The sequence below is a fragment of the Schistocerca serialis genome, chromosome 1 (genome assembly GCF_023864345.2).
Source record: "Schistocerca serialis cubense isolate TAMUIC-IGC-003099 chromosome 1, iqSchSeri2.2, whole genome shotgun sequence".
NCBI classification, from domain to species: Eukaryota; Metazoa; Arthropoda; class Insecta; order Orthoptera; family Acrididae; genus Schistocerca; species Schistocerca serialis.
In genome coordinates, this window is record NC_064638.1 from 1,280,550,367 (window position 1) to 1,280,571,999 (window position 21,633).

The window sequence follows — 21,633 nt, forward strand, 5'->3', positions numbered from 1 at the left end:
GAAGTACATCGCCATTCTGTCATGCAGTGAAACATCTTGTAGTAACATCGGTAGAACATTACATAGAAAATCAGCATACATTGCATCATTTAGATTGCCATCCATAAAATGGGGCCAACTATCCTTCCTCCCATAATGCCGTACCATACATTAACCCGCCAAGGTCACTGGTGTTCCACTTGTCGCAGCCATCATGAATTTTCCGTTGCCCAGTAGCGCATATTATGCCGGTTTACGTTACTGCTGTTGGTGAATGACGCTTCGTTGCTAATAAGAACGCGTGCAAAAAATCTGTAATCGTCCCGTAATTTCTTTTGTGCCCAGTGGCAGAACTGTACCCGACGTTCAAAGTCGTCGCCATGCAATTCCTGGTGCATAGAAATATGGTACGGGTGCAATCGATGTTGATGTAGCATTCTCAACACCGACGTTTTTGAGATTCCCGATTCTCGTGCAATTTGTCTTCTACTGATGTGCGGATTAGCCGCGACAGCAGCTAAAACACCTACTTGGGTATCATCATTTGTTGCAGGTCGTGGTTGACGCTTCACATGTGGCTGAACACTTCCTGTTTCCTTAAATAACGTAACTATCCGGCGAACGGTCTGGACATTTGGATAATGTCGTCCAGGATACCGAGCAGCATACATAGCACACACCCGTTGGGCATTTTGATCACAATAACCATACATCAACACGATATCGACCTTTTCCGCAGTTGGTAAACGGTCCATTTTAACACGGGTAATGAATCACGAAGCAAACACCGTCCGCACTGACGGAATGTTACGTGATACCACGTACTTATACGTTTGTGACTATTACAGCTTCATATATCACAAAGCGATAAAAGTGGTCCAACTAAAACATTCGTATTTCTTTGCGTACTACACGAATATGTAATAAAAAATGGGGGTTCCTATTTAAGAAAACGCACGTGATATCCGTTTGACCTATGGCTAGACGAGTTTCGTTCTTTGTAGTTTTTTCGTTTGACGTTTATTTCGTGAGATATTTGGCCCGGTCACTATCAATGGACCACCCCGTATAGTGTGTTTTGCTGGTAACTTTCATAGCAAGCACAATAATCGACTGCAAATTTCGGAATGAAAATTCGAAGTGCATTAAGTACAAAACGCACAGCTAAACAGCATGGCGTTTAACACATATTTGTTAAATGGATCATAGTCAAACGATGTTTTCGGTTTTGGGAATGCGCAGAGTGCTTTTAGCGACGAATCTTCGTCATTGTCTAATTTCTTGTATTACGAAAGGCATAGAAAAGAAAACTGAGGATCCGTTAGAGGACGATCAGTTTGTTTTAGTTAAGGTAAAAGCACCAGACAGAAAGAGCTGACGTTGTGCCGGGCAATGGTAACAACACTGAAGAAAAATCAAGACATAGTCATAGGATCTATAGACATAGAAAAAGGTTCAACAAAGTATAATGGTGTAAGATGTTCTAAATTCTTAGACAAGTTATACAGAAAGACAGGTAACATACAATATCTATAAGAACCAAGAAGGATCAATAAGAATGGCAGACAAAGCGCGCAATGATCAGATTAAAAAGGGCGTAAGAGAAGGATACTGCCTTTCTCCCCTAAGTTCAGTCTGTATATTGAAGAAGCAATAACGGAAATAACAGGTAGGTTCAGGGTGAAAGAATATCACCGATAAGACTCGCTGATGGCATTACTGTCGTCAAACGATGTGAGAAAGAATTACAAGACATACTTAATGAATAGTAAGACGAGCAGAGAATATGTAAATCGAAGAAAGATAAAAGTGATATGGAGTAGTAGGAATGAGGTTAGTGATAAAATTGTCGTCGTAAATGGAGACAATGGAGTAGACGGAGTGAAGGTGTTCTGCTATCTTGACAGCAAAATGACATATGAAGGACGAAGCAAGGAGGGCAAAAAATGCAGAATAGGATAGGCAAAGAAATCTAATAGTAGCAAACACTGGCCTCATTCTGAGGAAGAAATTTCTGAGAATAGATGTCTGGAGCACAATATCCTATGGAAGTGAGTTGTGGACAGGGAGGGGAGGGAGGGAGGAGATGAAGAGAATCGATGCGTTTGACCTGTGAAGGAGTTACAGAATAATGCTGAACATCAAATGCATTGATAAGAAGCGAGGAGGTTCTTCGCAGAATCAAGTAGTATAGAAATATGTGGAAAACATTCACAAGAAGAAGGGACTGGATGATAGCACATATGTTAAGACATCAGGGCATAACCGCCATAGTACCTATGGGAGCTGTAGAGAATGGAAGCTGTAGATTGGAATATATCCAACAAATAATCGAGGACGCTGGGTGTAAGTCCTACTCTGAGATGAAGAAGTTGTCGTAAGAGAGGAAGTTGTGATGGACTGCATGATACCAGTCACACGGCTGTAATATTATGTAAGTGTTGGTTTCCTGTAAGACAAAACTTGGTGCACTTTACACATGAAGAAGGCATATGCCATATCTGTAGTGAGTGATGGCATCTGAGTAGTGTTAGCTTAGCAGGCACGTAACACGTGTCGGTTCTTCCATTGCTGTACGCAGAGTACATATAATGTACAACATAGTACACACATATAGCAGATCTGCAGAACCAACTACATATGGGTGCACTTGAAACTTCGCTTCAGGTTAAAACTGTATGCCGGACTGGGATCGAACCTGGGACGTTTGTCTATCGTGGGCAAGTGCTCTACCGACTGTGCTATCTAATTACCAGTCATGACCTGCAACCAGATTAATTCTGTAGCCACCCAATCACCGTGGACGGGTGCTGGCTGTTTCTCTGTGACTCGAAGACAAAGGAGCAAGCCAAGCAGCCGAGAAATGCAAAGACCCAACCATTATCGATCGAGGTGATGCTCTGTTTTGTGACTGCCACGGCGTGGAGCTAACAAATTTTGCTCCTAAGTGGCAAAACGTCACAGAATCACACTGCCCAAATCTCCTGACGAAGTTACTGAAGTCTACCAAGACAAAGCGCTGCAGGAAGATGTCCCAATGGGTGTTTTTGTTCCACAACAACACCCCAGCTCTTTCCGCTCCGTGCACTGTCATACATGCTGCTGCCTTTGGGCTATCAAATTTTGCCTCTTCGTCTCCTGATCCCAGCGACTTCTGGTTTCCTAGGACGAATAAACTGGTGCGTGACAGGCATTTCCAGAATGGCGACGGGGTGGAATCTCTATTGAGCAGCAAAAACGAACTACTGTGTCCGTCACGTCATCTGTCGTTGGGGAAAATGTGTCGCATTGTTATTAACGAGAGAAATACGTTCAGACTGAACATTACTATACAAGTTTATACAAGCCTTACAAGTTTCAGTTTTGGCTAAGTTTTCATTCTCTTCGCTCACGATGTAATATGGTATTTCTTACATACTTCCCGACGTAGAATACCTTTCCAATCTTCTGCATGCTCGTGAAATTTTTTGTTGGCACATATTTTATGTGAAATTCGTATTTTGCCAGTATTGTTGTTACATGCCTCTGGTTCCTACATTCTTTGTCTCAGTTGTTATCCAGCCTGGCTTATGTGTTGTAGGACTCTTGGTTTGTCTCCATCATTTTCCGATCGATGATGTTAATTAGTTTCTGATATGGTCCTGTTGAAGATATCCATTGTTGTAAACTGATGACTCCAGTGAAATAAGCCTCTTTCATGAGTCGGGATGGCGTGGTTTCTCCCGTTTTGTAGTATCCTTTTCATGAACACTATCTTGTCTTTTTCTGTTCTTTTCCTATCGCCGATCTTATGGTTTTTTTTCCACATGCTCCTAATCCATACGTTATAACCCGCACCACTGCCGCTTTTTGTAATGTCATCGCTGGGCTTTTCACAGACTGGTTATGTTCAAGATATTCTACGAGGCTTTTATGCCTGCTGCTGCTCTTTTCTGAATATGCATGCCGAAAGGTGCCGCTGATGCCTCTAATGTAATTCCCAAGTATTTATATTTCCCAAATATTTGTAGTGGCTCATTGTATAAGTGTGTCGCGTTAAAGGATGAGTATGTGGAGAGCGGCTAGCATCATTTTCAAGTTGAAGGTTGTAGCTTGATTTTTTCGGGCCGATAAAGCTTCGTAACTACACCTCGTGTTCCACATCTGGTCACATGATGACATTATAAATTTGATCGTCTGTCATAAGTCAGCGCGAAGAAGTATCCTTGTTGATCTTCCTATTATTCAAATGGTGCAAATGGCTCTGTGTACAATGGGACTTAACATCTGAGGTCATCAGTCCCTAGACATAGAATTACTGAAACCTAACCTAAGGATATCACACACATCCATGCCTGAGGCAGGATTCGAACCTGCGACCGAAGCGGCAGCGCGGTTCCGGACTGAAGCGCCTAGAACCGCTCGGCCACAGAGGCCGGCGTTCCTATTATTTCCGGCTCACGCTGCAAACAGAAAGTACAAGAGCCCACTATCAGTTTAGTAGCAGACCGATGTGTGTACATTCCTGCCCGCTATGTGGCAATGCTTATGGCGTCCCATGGCCCAGATTAGGAAAACTATAATTTCTTAACTATTTTTGCACGATATTAAGCAATTATATTTGTCATATGTAAAAGACTCTCTACTGAAAGTCAAGGAATAATGTGGTCATACAGAAAAACTATAATCTTTAAAGTCAAGGAATAATGTGGTCATACAGAAAAACTATAATCTTTAACATAAGTATTATTACGGGGTGTTCAAAAAGTCTCTACGCTGTGCCATATGATTGTTAGCCGCGCGTGCCGTATGATTTTTCGGCTGCCTGGGTTACTTCCCTTCAAGTGGACCCTCCCAGTGATATTCTGTAGCCATCCATAGGAGAACTTGTGTTAAGTGAAATACTAAACGGTTATTTTCAACAAGATGGCGCAAGCACGCATACAGCTCGCGTTTCAATGCCACTGCTTACTGATGTGTTGCCGGCCGTTGTGGCCGTGCAGTTCTAGGCGCTTCAGTCCGGAACCGCGTTGCTGCTACGGTCACAGGTTCGAATCCTGCCTCGGGCATGGGTGTGTGTGTGTGATGTCCGTAGGTTAGTTAAGTTTAAGTAGTTCTAAGTCTAGGGGACTGATGACCTCAGATGTTAAGTCCCATAGTGCTCAGAGCCATTTGAACCATTTTTGCTGATGTTTTTGGTGATCACATAATTTCACAGGGACTTTGGTCTCCACGATCGCCTGACCTAACACCACCTGACTTTTTCTTCTGGGTTGCAGCGAAAGCAACTGTGAATAAAAACCGTCCAAAATTCACCGATGAATTGGAAACTGCAATATCCACTTTCACTGCTTCTGTTACAGAAGAAATGTTACAGCTTGTGTTTGGAAACGTGATTAGACGAATTGAACTGTGTATTCAACAACGGGGGTGGGGGGGGGGGGGGGCAAATTTCAACATGTAGTGTGAAAATTTGTAACTAAAAGTGAATATTCAATAAATTAATAACTTGTATTTCACTGAGTTTCAATTCGGTATATTCACTGCCGCATACGGCACGCGCAGCTAACAGAAATATAGCACCGCGGAGAGGCTTTTTGAACACCTCGTATTATCTTTGGTCTTTTTGGCATCGGCGTGAAACAAAAAGAGCCAGACTCTGTCTTGCTTTGTCTTGTTCGCATAGGACGACATTGCGCGCAATCTACATAATGGTGTGTGTTCATATTTTATTATTTGAGCAGTGAGCTCCAATATATGCTGTTGTTAATTTTAACTGTAACCTGCACCACATATCCCGTTTGCCTGTCCCATCATTTTTAAAATAATTTCAGACGCCGCGCCGGCAGCAAGCTGAACATCGCTGGACGGCGGCAATTGGTCGCCTTTAAGCGGCAATTTCAAATTATTGTAATTATTATCCCGTTCTTTCCACAGGCGACGCTGGAGACAGACGACATTACTTATTTCCTCCATGATCTATAGCAAACTGACATTTTCCAAGTACTTAACGATTTATTTAGACGATTTATGTTACTTGCAATACGACACAGACTTGGCTTGCACTAAGACGTAATTAAATCACACGTAGCTCCTTACGTACTGAAAATGGTGAAATACTTTTTTAGTGTGTATATAGCCTATAATGATTAACTGTTTTTGAGCACGGATTCGTCTATTTATTTATTTATTTTTATTTATTTATTTATCGTTCCGTGGGACCACATTTAGGAGAAGTCTCCATGGTCATGGAACGAGTCAATACATGAAATTATAACACGATTGTAGAAACAGATAAAATGAAATATAAGAAACATATTCAGGCGACAAGTCGTTAGTTTAAATAAAGAAAATCAATAATGTAACACTGGAATTTGCTTAATTTTTTAGCTCTTCCAGGAGCTCCTCGACAGAATAGAAGGAGTGAGCCATGAGGAAACTCTTCAGTTTAGACTTAAAAGTGTTTGGGCTACTGCTAAGATTTTTGAGTTCTTGTGGTAGCTTATTGAAAATGGATGCAGCAGAATAGTGCACTGCTTTCTGCACTAGAGTCAAGGAAGTGCATTCCACATGCAGATTTGATTTCTGCCTAGTATTAACTGAGTGAAAGCTGCTAACTCTTGGGAATAAGCCAATATTGCTAACAACAAACGACATTAAAGAAAATACATACTGTGAGGGCAATGTCAAAATTCCCAGACTATTGAATAGGGGTCGACAAGAGGTTTTCGAACTTACATCATACATAGCTCGAACAGCCCGTTTTTGAGCCAAAAATACCCTTTTTGAATCAGAAGAATTACCCCAAAAAATAGTACCATATGACATAAGCGTATGAAAATATGCGAAGTATACTACTTTTCGTGTTGAACTGTCACTTATTTCAGATACTGTTCTAATAGTAAATAAAGCGGCATTTAGTTTCTGAACAAGATCCTGAACATGGGCTTTCCACAACAGCTTACTATCTATCCGTACGCCTAGGAACTTGAACTGTTCCGTCTCGCTTATAACATGCCCATTCTGTCTGATTAAAATGTCAGTTCTCGTTGAATTGTGGGTTAGAAACTGTAAAAACTGAGTCTTACTGTGATTTAGCATCAAATTATTTTCCACAAGCCACGAACTTATATCATGAACAACATTATTTGATAATGTTTCAATATTACACACAAGATCCTTCACTACCAAGGTGGTGTCATCAGCAAACAGAAATATTTTTGAATCACCTGTAATACTAGAAGGCATATCATTTACATTAATAAGAAACAGCAGTGGCCCCAGCACCGACCCTTGAGGAACGCCCCATTTAACAGTGCCCCATTGGGACTGAACATCATTACCACTCTCAATATTGCGGAGAATTACCGTCTGCTTTCTGTTCTTAAAGTAGGAGGCGAACCAATTGTAAGCTACTCCCCTTACTCCATAATGTTCCAACTTCTGCAGTAATATTTTGTGGTCAACACAGTCAAAAGCCTTCGTTAAATCAAAGAAAACACCTAACGTTCGCAACCTTTTATTTAATCCGTCCAAAACCTCACACAGAAAAGAGACTATAGCATTTTCAGTTGTTAAGCCATTTCTAAAACCAAACTGTACATTTGACAGCAAATTATGTGAATTTAAATGCTGCAGTAACCTTGTATATACAACCCTCTCGATAACTTTAGCAAACACCGATGGCATAGAAATAGGTCTATAATTGTCAACATTATCCCTGACTCCCTTTTTATAAAGTGGCTTCACTACCGAGTACTTTAATCGGTCAGGAAACCGACCACTCCTCTAAGTAACTTCAATAATGATACAGGATCCCATGCTACATTTTTGTGTCAGTAAAATGTAAGAACGATCCGTGCCTTCGCATATCATTGCAGTGAAACCAAAATCAAATTAAAAATAAAATATAAATACATTCACAGTCCATTCAACAACACACACATTAACAGGGTATATATTACACAACTGGCCATTAAAATTGCTACACCAAGACGAAATGCAGATGATAAACCGGTATTCATTGGACAAAAATATTATACTAGAACTGACATGTGATTACATTTTCACGCAATTTGGGTGCATAGATCCTGAGAAATCAATACCCAGAACAACCACCTCTCGCCGTAATAACGGCCTCGATACGCCTGGGCATTGCGTCAAACAGAGCTTGGATGGCGTGTACAAGTACAGCTGCCCACGCAGCTTCAACACGATACCACAGTTCATCAAGAGTAGTGACTGGCGTATTGTGACGAGTCAGTTGCTCAGCCACCATTGACCAGACGTTTTCAGTTGGTGAGAGATCTGGAGAATGTGCTGGCCAGGGCAGCAGTCGAACATGTTCTGTATCCAGAAAGGCCCGCACAGGACCGGCAACATGCGGTCGTGCATTATCCTGCTGAAACGTAGGGTTTCGCAGGGATCGAATGAAGGGTAGAGCCACGGGTCGTAACAGGTCTGAAATGTAACGTCCACTGTTCAAAGTGCCGTCAATGCGAACAGGAGGAGATCGAGACGTCTAACAACAAACAGCACCCCATACCATCACACCTGGTGATACACCACTATGGCGATGACGAATACACGCTTCCAATGTGAGTTCACCGCGATGTCGCCAAACACGGATGCGAACATCATGATGCTGTAAACAGAACCTGGATTCATCCGAAAAAAAATGACGTGTTGCCATTCGTGCACCCAGGTTCGTCGTTGGGCGCTCCTGTCTATGATGCAGCTTCAAGGGTAACCGCAGCCGTGGTCTCCGAGCTGATAGTCCATGCTGCTGCAAACGTCGTCGGACTGTTCGTGCAGATGGTTGTTGTCTTACAAACGTCCACATCTGTTGACTCAGGGATCGAGACGTGGCTGCACGATCCGTTACAACCATGCGGATAAGATGCCTGCCATCTCGACTGCTAGTGATACGAGGCCGTTGGGATCCAGCACGGCATTCCGTATTACCCTCCTGAACCCACCGATTCCACATTCTGCTAACAGTCATTTGATCTCGACCAACGCGAGCAGCAATGTCGCGTTATTATAAACCGCAACCGCGATAGGCTACAATCTGACCTTTATCAAAGTTGGAAACGAGATGGTACGCATTTCTCCTCCTTACACGAGGCATCACATCAACGTTTCACCAGGCAACGCCGGTCAACTGCTGTTGGTGTATGAGAAATCGGTTGGCAACATTCCTCATGTCAGCACGTTGTAGGTGTCGCCACCGGCGCCAACCTTGTGTGAATGCTCTGAAAAGCTTATCATTTGCATATCACAGCATCTTCTTCCTGTCGGTTAAATTTCGCGTCTGTAGCACGTCATCTTCGTGGTGTAGCAATTTTAATGGCCAGTCGAGTATATATATATCACGGCATGCTCAACAATATAGGGAGCGAGTATAGAGCACAGATTTCCCTCAAGAGCTGTCAGTGCGCAGCTGTGCAAACTGTTTCACGTTACCCTCAAACATCAGGGTCACCATTCTTGGATTTAAACGACAATACTCCCTGATACACGTCGGGTGTTTCACGCATTCCAACACCTTGCCTGCTAACTGAAACTGGAGCACGCAGCGAAGCAAGGCTCCAAGGTGACGCGCCTACTGTGCAACAATAGCCACCGGCCTGGAACCAGTCTGGCGCTGGAGTGGCGGTCCCTGTCGGCCCTCCTGAAGCAGTTAACGACGGCGGCCGGGGAAACCCCGTCTGCTTCCGGCTGGCCGGTCCAACACAATGGCTGCCAAACGAGCAGCAAGTGGGCGACCAGAGCGGCTCCACGAACTCAGCACACGTCACACGTCTCCACGCTGTGTGACTGCGAGTTATCTCGGGTGAGCAGACAGCAAGGGGGCGCAGCACCTGCTGGCCAGCACAGGCTTTCTGTCGGTACTCTTGTACTGAAGTACCACAGAGCTGTGCCCGTCTGACTTCTAGGAATGCTCTAGGGGGTTCATGAAGATGGTGGTTTGGTTTGTGTGTGTGTTTTCGAGTAAATGTTTGCTTTGTGTGTGTGTTTGTGTGTTTATAGGTCCCTAAAGTGGCGCGTAAGGGTTAGTTTAGGTCTTTTATGCCTGGATGTTCGCAGCCTAAATTTCGAATGAGGAGATGGGACGATGACAAACTGCCTATTGGCTTCTGTCTCGGGTTCTTCGGCCGACGTTCATCTAAGAACCCGAGACAGAAGCCAATAGGCAGTTTGTCAACAAGTGGCCACGAAAGCCTTAACAATTTTGTAGATGGGGCGATGTTTGTGTCCTCTCATAAAGACACTTAATGTAGTAAAAGAGTTTTGCTATTTGGGGAGCAAAATAACTGACGATGGTCGAAGTAGACAAGATATAAAATGTAGACTGGCAATAGCACGGAAAGCGTTTCTGAAGAAGAGAAATTTGTTAACATCGAGTATAGATTTAAGTGTCAGGAAGTTGTTTCTGAAAGTATTTGTATGGAGTGTAGCCATGTATGGAAGTGAAACATGGACGATAAATAGTTGAGACAAGAAGAGAATAGAAGCTTTCGAAATGTGGTGCTACAGAAGAATGCTGAAGATTAGATGGGTAGATCACATAACTAATGAAGAAGTATTGAATATAATTGGGGAGAAGAGGAGTATGTGGCACAACTTGGCAAAAAGAAGGGACCGGTTAGTAGGACATGTTCTGAGGCATCAAGGGATCACAAATTTAGCATTGGAGGGCAGCGCGGAGGGTAAAAATCCTAAAGGGAGACCAAGAGATGTATACACTAAGCAGATTCAGGAGGATGTGGGTTGCAGTAAGTACTGGGAGATGAAGAAGCTTGCAGAGGATAGGGTAGCATGGAGAGCTGCATCAAACCAGTCTCAGGACTGAAGACCACAACAACAACAACAACATAAAGTTTGGCAGATTTTTCCTTTATGGGGGAATAGATGGTGGGGTGATCCAAGAATTCTCTGATTTGTGTGTTGCGGACGTATCTGTCAGCACCTGTGATTACTCTGAAGGTTTTATTTTGTAGCCGTTGTAGCCTTGCAAGTGAGGTGTCTGACGCCATTGACCACACTTCCGAGCCATACAAAATGACCGGAAGCATGAGTTGGCGCCAGAGAAGCATTTTGCAATTCAAGGTGAGTCCTTCACCCTTCAGAAGAGGGTGTAGTTGGGACAGGAACGCGCACCCTTTGTTTGCCGCTTTATTGATGTGTTGTCTCCATGTTGAGGCGGTTGTCTATCTGCATCCCGAGGTAGGTAATGCGCTGGTCAGCTGGCCGTCAAAGCCGCACATGTGTTCCGCTAACTGTAGCCACTATACAGCAACTGCTGCTCCTTGGATGAAATGTCACGTGCACTCCTTATTATTATTATTATTATTATTATTATTATTATGTGGTTTGCCTGCCTGGATAGCCGAGTGCGTTAAACACGCCGCTTCAGGAATTCGGGCAGTGCGCCGGCCCCGGTTCGAATCCGCTGGGCGGATTAACGACGAGGAAAGGTGTGTCGGCCAGCCTGGATGCAGGTTTTAGATGGCTTCCCACATCCGGTCTGGGTGAATACCGGGCTCATTCCCAAATGCCGCCTCAGTTACAAGATTCGCGAACACTTTGAAAAAAATTCGGATTCTGTACATGGGTATCACTACATGGAGACACCTGTGGTACACATATTTCCTCCTGAGATGTGGAATGGTGAAGGGCATCCGGTCACCGCCTTAAATTAACCATGCCTAATTCCGTAGTAACAATGCCAACCCCATTTAGATGCACACAAAGACACTAGAAGAAGAAGAAGAAGAAGCTTATGTATACATGCAGGCAAGCGACGAATTTAAATTTCTGCCTACGTGTTCAAATGGTTCAAATGGCTCTGAGCACTATGGGACTTAACATCTGAGGTCATAAGTCCCCTAGAACTTAGAACTACTTAAACCAAGGACATCACACACATCCATGCCCGAGGCAGCAGGCTTCGAACCTGCGACCGTAGCGGTCGCGCGTTTCCGGACTGAAGCGCCTAGAACCGCTCGGCCACAGCGGCCGGGGACCTAGGTGTTAAGGGGGAGTATCAGAAGGGGTGAGGCGTGAATGGGAATTTGAATTGAGGAGGGACGCATGCTAGGGTAGTCCGTGCAGTTGTGCAAAGGCACTGTGCCAGGGTGGTGTAGCGGTTAGCGCACCTGCCTGGTGAGCACAGTCTCGAGTTCGAAACCCGGCCTTGGTAGAAATTTTCATTCATCGCTTCAGTCTGCGCATATACATCAAAGGTATTTGGGACTTGAAAAGGTCTCTGGAACCATATAGTTTCATTTGATTTGAAATCGTTATACTTTTCTCTGCATGTCCTTCTGTGTAACACCTGAAGTGACTTTCGAAAATAGCCGATCACTTCATTTTGTTTTATGCAGTTGCAGGGTCAAATGGCTAACTGAGGACACAAGAAATCTTGTTTGAATTAACAACAGAATTTGATTGTGTGTTGCATGCTATACACTCGCAGTAACTAAAGCAATACGGATTTAGCGGAAAAGCTAAACACTGGTACATGAACCTGAGGGCTATGCGATGTCTACCGGCTGCCGTGTGGAACCTCCGGCAATGGCGTCATCTGGATGTAGTACGGAGAGGGAGAGGGGGGGGGGGGGGGGGTGCACGGCATCGTCACTGCGCTCTCGCACCTGTTATCACTTTTTCAGACACTCGTGCTGATGCTGCTCATTTCAGTGTTTTCCCAGCTGGCACCACTCGCGTGAGTGCATCACGTTCCGGTTCTCTCACTAACGAAAAACTTCGTGGCAGTGAGAGTCTGCCGGCCGCTGTGGCCGAGCGCCTCTAGGCGCTTCAGTTTGGAACCGCGCGACAGCAACGGTCGCAGGTCCGAATCCTGCCTCGGCCATGGATGTGAGTGATGTCCTTAGGTTAGTTAGGTTTCAGTAGTTCTAAGTTCTAGGGGACTGATGACCTCAGATGTTAAGTCCCATAGTGCTCATAGCCATTTGAACCATTTTGAGAGTGTTTTCGTGTCGCGAATCTCACAAGGCAGACTTGCTGAAAGCTCAGCTACGGAAGTGACTCAGTAATACACTTCGTATCAGGAAAACAGGGAACGGAAGATTGCCCTCCGACGTCTAAGAACGGGCGCTGTAAATTAGAGGACGCGACGGTATTGTGCTCTGGACTGTTCCTTTTCTCAATAAAAATCAGTTATCTGCCACTGAACATGGCCAGTGAAATAATTTCTTAGATCTGAAAACGACTTAACGAACAGTATAGCAGACAGTGTTAAATCGTGGCTAACTCAAAACACATATAGGCTTCACTGGGACAAAACGCCACAGGTAGTGTTTGACATGGAATCTTGTGGTAGCCCAGTGTTTACTGTCAGAAGGTTATCACATTATCAATGAAGTCCAAGACTTTAAATTATTAGGAGTGAAGACGGATGAAGAAATTCCTTGGAAGTATTATATTCGGGGACTTGTCAGAAACTAAATACTGTTCACAGAATGAACTTCCACTATGCAGCAAAGCGTGCGCTGATATGGAATTCCTGACAGATTGAAACTGTGTGCCGTACCGGATCTCGAATCTGGGACTTTCGCGGACAAGTACCCTACAGACTCGACTCTCCAAACGCGTCTCACCATCCGCGCTCACAGCTATCCTTCACTCCAGCCAGTGCCTCGTCTCCTCCGTTGCAAACTGCACAAACGTTCTCCAACATTCTTGGTGGGACAAGCAATCCTGCGAGACGGGATATTGCGGAGACATGGCTTCCACTGGCTGGGGAATAGTTTCCAGAATGAATTTTAATCTGCCAGCAAGTTCCAGATCAGCACACACTCCTGTACCGTCCCTGTACATATAATTCCTCGTGGAATTTGTGGGACAAAACGTGGCCTCATTCAAAACGAATTTCCTCAGTCACTCAATGAACACTAGAAGATAAACAATATATACTAGCACAAAAGTTATTTAGCCGTTTCAAAAAATGGTTCAAATGACTCTAAGCACTATGGGACTTAACTGAGGTCATCAGCCCTCTAGACGTAGAGCTACTAAAACCTGACTAACCTAAGAATATCACACACATCCATGCCCGAGGCAGGATTCGAACCTGCGACCGTAGCAGCAGCGCGGTTCGGGACTGAAGCGCCTAGAATCGCTCGGCCACTAGCAGTTTCAATTTCAATAGATTCTCATCAACACTGAGAAATTTAAATCAAGAGGCAAACACTTTAAAATATATAATCTTCAAAGGCTTCATTGCGCCATACTTACAGCATAGCATATTCTTTAATATATGTACCACACAATGTAATGCTTTCTTAAATAGTTTTAGTTGTTTGGCTTTCAATTTTCCTAATTATGAATTATGCACTAATTAGCGTCACGGACAGATATTTTTCGCTCACATGGCCGCATGAAACCTCGCAAGCTGAATTACAAACCGAACACCTGCATAACCCGCGCGATCCGCTAGAGATTATTATAAACGCATGGCTGAGGGTAATTTTTATTGCGCCATATGATAATGCATCTTTTCGTCCATTCACATATGGAGTGCGGTAAGGAAGACTAGTTACATAACTATGTGCGGTGTCTTACTACTCTGCTTTTGTAACAGCGCTATCTACAGGGACCGTATTGTAAAGCAAAGAACTCTGTTCATGGGTAGCCCTCTAAAAACAAGACGCTAGAATTTTCTACGAAGATTTTTATAAGTTATCTCATAAGGAAACAGAGATGAAAGACACGTTCGTAGCATTTCTCGACTTAGAAAAAAAGCGTTCCACAATGTAAAATGGCGCAAGACGTTTGAAATTCACAGAAAGATATACGTAAGGCATAGGGACAGACGGGTAATATGCAATATATAAGAGAACTAAGAGGTAAAAACAAGAACAAAACGACAAATCGAAATGCTTGGATTAAAAAGCATGTAAGACACGGATCCAGTTTTTTTCCCACTAGTGCTGAACTGTACACAGTACAAGCACTAATGGAAATGAAAGAAAGTATGAAATGTAGGATTTAAAACTCAGGATGAAAGGATAACAATGATAAGATTCGATGATGACATCGCTATTCTGAGTGAAAGTGAAGATGGATTACATGGAGTGAAGTCTACTGAGAATTAATATGCATTGAGAGTAAACCAAAGAAAGACGAAAACAATGGGCAGTAGTAAAATGAGATTAGCGATAACGTTAACATCGAAATTAGGGGACAGGCAGGAGATGAAGGAATCCTACTTTGGGAGCAAAATAGCACACGACTGAACAAACAAAGTGACATAAGAAGCAGACAAGCACAGACACAGAGAAAATTTCTGGCCAAAGGAATTGTACTGGTATCAAACATCTTCCATAATTTGAGGAAGAACTTTCTGGGAACGGACGTTTGGAGCACGTCTTTGCAAGTGAGTGAATGAGGGGCGGTGGAAAAACCAGAAAAAGAGAACCTAAGCGTCTGAGATGTGAAGGTGTAGAAGGAGGTTGAGAAGTAAGAGGACTGGTAAGGAATGAGGAGGTCCTCCACAGAATCACTGAGGACATGTGGAAAACAGTGACAAAAAGAAGGGTCACGGTGATAGGAATAACATCAACGGAATACGAGGGAGTTGTAGAGGGTGAAAACTGCATGCGAAGAAGAGACTGGGAAGTGTCCAAAAAGTAACAGAGACGTCTAGTGTAAGTTTTACTGTGAGATGAAGAGGTTTTGGCACAGGAGAGGAAGTGTTTGGTTACGTGAAATCATAACTTGGTTTAGGGTAAACAAAGTCTGATGAAAGAGGTTAAATACTTTGTTGTTTGGGGAACGACATACAGAACAACATATACGCTGCACCGTACCCAGCACTCGAAAACGATGAATACGAGGTGCATTCAAGTTCTAAGGCCTCCGATTTTTTTCTAATTAACTACTCACCCGAAATCGATGAAACTGGCGTTACTTCTCGACGTAATCGCCCTGCAGACGTACACATTTTTCACAACGCTGACGCCATGTTTCCATGGCAGCAGCGAAGGCTTCTTTAGGAGTCTGTTTTGACCACTGGAAAATCGCTGAGGCAATAGCAGCACGGCTGGTGAATGTGCGGCCACGGAGAGTGTCTTTCATTGTTGGAAAAAGCCAAAAGTCACTAGGAGCCAGGTCAGGTGAGTAGGGAGCATGAGGAATCACTTCAAAGTTGTTATCACGAAGAAACTGTTGCGTAACGTTTGCTCGATGTGCGGGTGCGTTGTCTTGGTGAAACAGCACACGCGCTGCCCTTCCCGGACGTTTTTGTTGCAGTGCAGGAAGGAATTTGTTCTTCAAAACATTTTCGTAGGATGCACCTGTTACCGTAGTGCCCTTTGGAACGCAATTGGTAAGGATTACGCCCTCGCTGTCCCAGAACATGGACACCATCATTTTTTCAGTACTGGCGGTTACCCGAAATTTTTTTGGTGGCGGTGAATCTGTGTGCTTCCATTGAGCTGACTGGCGCTTTGTTTCTGGATTGAAAAATGGCATCCACGTCTCATCCATTGTCACAACCGACGAAAAGAAAGTCCCATTCGTGCTGTCGTTGCGCGTCAACATTGCTCGGCAACATGCCACACGGGCAGCCGTGTGGTCGTCCGTCAGCATTCGTGGCACCCACCTGGATGAGACTTTTCCCCTTTTCAGGTCGTCATGCAGGATTGTGTGCACAGAACCCACAGAAATGCCAACTCTGGAGGCGATTTGTTCAACAGTCATTCGGCGATCCCCCAAAACAATTCTCTCCACTTTCTCGATCATGTCGTCATACCGGCTTGTGCGAGCCCGAGGTTGTTTCGGTTTGTTGTCAGACGATGTTCTGCCTTCATTAAACTGTCGCACCCACGAACGCACTTTCGACACATCCGTAACTCCAACACCACATGTCTCCTTCAACTGTCGATGAATTTCAATTGGTTTCACATTTAAAACAGTTCTCATTCTCGCCGCTGGCGGTAAAATTCCATCTGCCGTACGGTGCTGCCATCTCTGGGACGTATTGACAATGAACGCGGCCTCATTTAAAAACAATGCGCATGTTTCTATCTCTTTCCAGTCCGGAGAAGAAAAAAATCGGAGGCCTTAGAACTTGAATGCACCTCGTAAATTCCTGAAACGTTTTGTGTTACGCCTGCAAAATCCTAACCGGTTGAGTACTTGATTAATAAAATTATTATTAACACGTCTAAAGTATTTCCAAATATATCTTTACTATGGATGAAATTAAGATCAGGAATGTTTCTCCAACCTGTTCGCATTGACACAGATATGTCCATAGAACGCTTATGCAAAAGTGAGGGTGTTCCTTCTTGTATAAAGGGGAGCTGGCTAGCTCACCTGGAGAGGAGCCTCGTGTCCTCGATCTGCGCCAGCAGCGCCTCCATGGGGTCCTGGTCGTCGTCGTCGTCCACGTCGTCGTCCCGCGCCACGTCCGCGTCGCCGTCGACGTCCGCGTCATGGTAGCCGGAGGGCCGCGCGCCGCAGGGCATGCCCACGCCAGAGTCCGCTTCGTCCAGGGATCGAAGCTGCGCCTCCCGGCTCGGCGGCCGTCGCTGCGTGCGCAGGAAGTCACCTACGGCACACACCAGACACCACACTAGCCATTTACACTTTGTCCACTTAAGTACTGCTTTCTAAAAAAAACTGGCTCTTATGTAGTTGTACAGGTCGTTGCAATACACCGAACGCCCTCTACATAATGGTGCTTTAGTTTTAGCTCTAATTCTACCCCGTAGGTAGTGGTTTGTGCAGTGTATCCGAGATAAAAGCGGCCTCTTGTCAATCATACGCGCAGCCTGTCCTATGGAAATGGAAATGAGCGTTTGGTGTCATTGGCCGGGAGGCCCCTTGCGGGGCAGGTCCGGCCGCCTTGGTGCAGGTCTTATTACATTCTACGCCACATTGGGCGACCTGAGCGCCGGATGGGGATGAAATGATGATGAAGGAAGCACAACACCCAGTTCCTGAGCGGAGAAAATCCCCGACCCAGCCGGCAATCGAACCCGGGCCTGTAGGACAACGATCCGTCACGCTGACCACTCAGCTATCGGGGCGGACAGCCGGTCCTATAAGATACGAGTATCTCATATAACGGCTAAAAGACGCTCACAGCCATTTCAAGCAACAAGCAAACGGCAAGAACTAGAGATGTGACCATTAACAGCAACCGTCACTCGAACGGAAGATCCGTCGAGTGGGAAGCAGGAAAATAAAAAACCTACTTTGCTTACGAAGGAAGGTCGCTTTTTTTATCTTGAATTTACTTTGTGATATAACTTAAAGAAGATGGGTTGGGAAAAAAAGACTTAACGAAGTTCTCCATCATGAAGTACGGTTTTATGGAGGAAGTAGCAAAAACAAAATAGGCAGAACTACAATAGTGGATAAAAATCTAGAAGAAGATCTGGTCTAGTACTGTCTAGCTGTGGAAGCTTCTTTCTTTGGGCTTACTCGTCATGTCTTGAGAAAACTGGGAGAAATTTTCAATTATCCAGATACGTTAGTGTTGCAGTAGAACTTCAAAGTGCGTTGTTGCAGCGATGGAGACTTCAATATTTTGCTGTCCCACTGGCTCAGATCTTTTCAGTTCATGAGGTGTTGCAGAATACAGAGTTTACATATATTACTTTGTGCTGCACGAATTGCACCTATAAGGCGTTATTGACATAAGCGGATAGTAGTAGTTACAAGAGATCTGTTTTAAGGATAATTATTTCAGTTTTCTCTTGGTTTAGCTTATGGTAACACCACCACCACCCTCTAGTTAATTCCGTTGCGCTATGAGGAAGTTCATGTCACCATGGGATAGTCTGCCCATTTATGGGTCAGGTTTCATATAAACAGGAATGTTCGAGGGCTTGAAAACTGGGGATCATAGTGTCTTATGAACAGACAGGTTAAATCTAAAGTTCGGACAGGAAGTAATCGTTCTACTGATTCCTAAGTATTGTTTGTTGGTTTGGGAAAATCACCAGGCTGGACGGACGGAGGAAAAAAAAAAAAAAAAAAAAAAAAAAAAAAAAACAAAGAACTGCTCGATTCGTCACGTGTTTGTTTAGTCGCCTTGAACGTCACAAAAACGCTCGACAAACTGGAGAGCGAGGAGTTGCAAAACGATTATATGTGCATCGTCGACGACCGGATGCGTCCCAAAACGAGTCCAGAACTAATAGAACTTCCTCTAATATGTAACATTCGTCTTGCGTCACGACCACGCTCCTACAGTCAGGGAAGGGTTCATACAGACGGGCACGTACCGACTCTACGTACCTACTGCGAATGGAATAGGGGGTGCAGGGGTGATGGTGCTACGTTAAAAGCCACTCCCCTTCACCCCACCACGCAGCACATTGCGGCTCTCAAGAGTACAGGTGACTGTGCAGGGCACATGATCTTTCCGTACATTTAGACCACAGTGGTACGAGGCGGGGAGATGTGACAATGAAGCTGCATTCTTTCTTCCGTTATGCCTGCCAGGGCACTGTGCCGAGTCTGGGTGTTTGTGTCAACAGCGCCAGCAGACATCGCTCACAGGGGACGTGGGTTCAGGGTCCCGCGCTGCGCCACAGAGGACAGACGGGTCGAAAGCCCGGATACGTCAGCTCGCAAGCGCCGCTCGGAAACGAGCATTGCACCAGCAGCCTGGCAGCAGTAAAATAACGCAAGGGGTCGCTAGTACCAGCCATAAACAGCGCTGCTTCTGAGACAGTCTTCCCTGAAGTACCTCTTCTTCCAGTATGTCGACGTCAGAGGCTGACGGCAAAACTCCAAAATACACAAGGAAATACAATGAGGCGACGACATGGGATAGCGATGTGCATATGCACAAGTGACGTTAGTATCGCGTACACAAGGTGTAAATGTGAGCAGCCAGTTGCAATAAGCACTATGTGGACGATGTGGCCTATTCTACACCTTATTTTAGATCCGTGTGACGATGCTGTGCTGATTATATTTATATGTTTTGACGCTGCCATTATGGCCTTATCACCTTAGGACATGGTGTAAAAAAGATCTGAGGATGGTCATTACGGACTGAAACCGGTCATCGTCTAAAGAATTGATATTGAGATCAGAGACTGGAATCAAAAAACGTATTAAAGGTGTAAAAGGGACAGTGCATCGGCGGAGCCGTCATTTGTACTCAGGGGATTCACTGAAAAGGTGTCCGATGTGACTATGGGCAGACGACGGTCATTACGCGACTTCGAACGCGGAATGGTACAACTAGACGCATGGGACATTACATTTCGAAAATCGTCACGGAATTCAGTATTCCGTGATCCACAGCGGAAAGAGCGCGGTATGAAAAACGCAGTGGCCGCCGACCCCCACGTAACGACCACGAACAACAGCGTCTGCGTAGAGTTGAAAAGCAATACTGCGTGAAATAACAGCAGAAATCAATGTGGTGCATACGGCGAACGTTTCCGTTGGGACAGGGCAGTAAAATTGGGCGTTAATGGGCCATGGCAGCAGACGACCGACGCGAGTGACTTTGCTAACAGCAGGACACTGCATGAGCACATTTCCTGGGCTCGTGACCATATCAGTTGGACCCTGGACGACTGTAAAATCGTGCTCTGGTGAGGCTGGTGTCGACCTCAGTTAGTAAGAGCTGGTGGTAGGGTTCGAGTGTGGCGCAGACTCCACGACGGCGTAGTTCCAACTTGTCAACAAGGCACTGTGCAAGTTGGTGGTGACTCCATAACGGTGGGGTCAGTGCTTACAAGGAATGGACTCTATCATCTGGTCCAACAGAACCCATCATTGATTCGAAATGGTTATGTTCGGCTACATGGAGATCACATGCAGGCATTCATTGGCTTCATGTTCCCAGGCAACAGTGGAATTTTTATTGATGACAATGCATCATGGCAGCGCGCCGCAATTGTTCGCGACTGTAGAACATTCTCGACAATTCGAACGAATGATTTCGCCACCGTGATGGGCCGGCGTGAATCCCACCGCATATTTACGGGACATAATCGAGGGGTTGGTTCGTGCACAGCACCCTGCATCGGCAACATTTTCACAATCGTGGACGCCAATCGAGGCAGCGTGGCTCAGTATGACGAGTCCGCGCCAACTCGAGTTGCTGCAGTACGCATATACAGGGCTATAACAAATGATTGAAGCGATTTCATGAATTCACTGTAGCTCCATTCATTGACATATGGTCACGACACACTACAGATACCTAGAAAAACTCATAAAGTTTTGTTCAGCTGAAGCCGCACTTCAGGTTTCTGCCGCCAGAGCGCTCGAGAGCGCAGTGAGACAAAATGGCGACAGGAGCCGAGAAAGCGTATGTCGTGCTTGAAATGCACTCACATCAGGCAGTCATAACAGTGCAACGACACTTCAGGACGAAGTTCAACAAAGATCCACCAACTGCTAACTCCATTCGGCGATGGTATGCGCAGTTTAAAGCTTCTGGATGCCTCTGTAAGGGGAAATCAACGGGTCGGCCTGCAGTGAGCGAAGAAACGGTTGAACGCGTGCGGGCAAGTTTCACGCGTAGCCCGCGGAAGTTGACGAATAAAGCAAGCAGGGACCTAACGTACCACAGGCGACGGTTTGGAAAATTTTACGGAAATGGCTAAAGCAGAAGCCTTACCGTTTACAACTGCTACAAGCCCTGACACCCGATGACAAAGTCAAACG

The 21,633-nt window shown here is 45.0% G+C and overlaps 1 protein-coding gene across 2 annotated transcripts in view; it reads right to left on the reverse strand.

Moving 5' to 3' along the window:
• The window catches only part of LOC126419619 (EF-hand calcium-binding domain-containing protein 4A-like), a 759,654-nt gene that overhangs the window by 54,146 nt on the left and 683,875 nt on the right, over positions 1-21,633 (reverse strand). For both annotated transcript variants that reach the window (XM_050086810.1, XM_050086818.1), the window contains one exon: positions 17,305-17,539. In XM_050086810.1, coding sequence (XP_049942767.1) covers positions 17,305-17,539 — 235 coding nt within the window. The remainder of the gene's footprint in view (positions 1-17,304; positions 17,540-21,633) is intronic.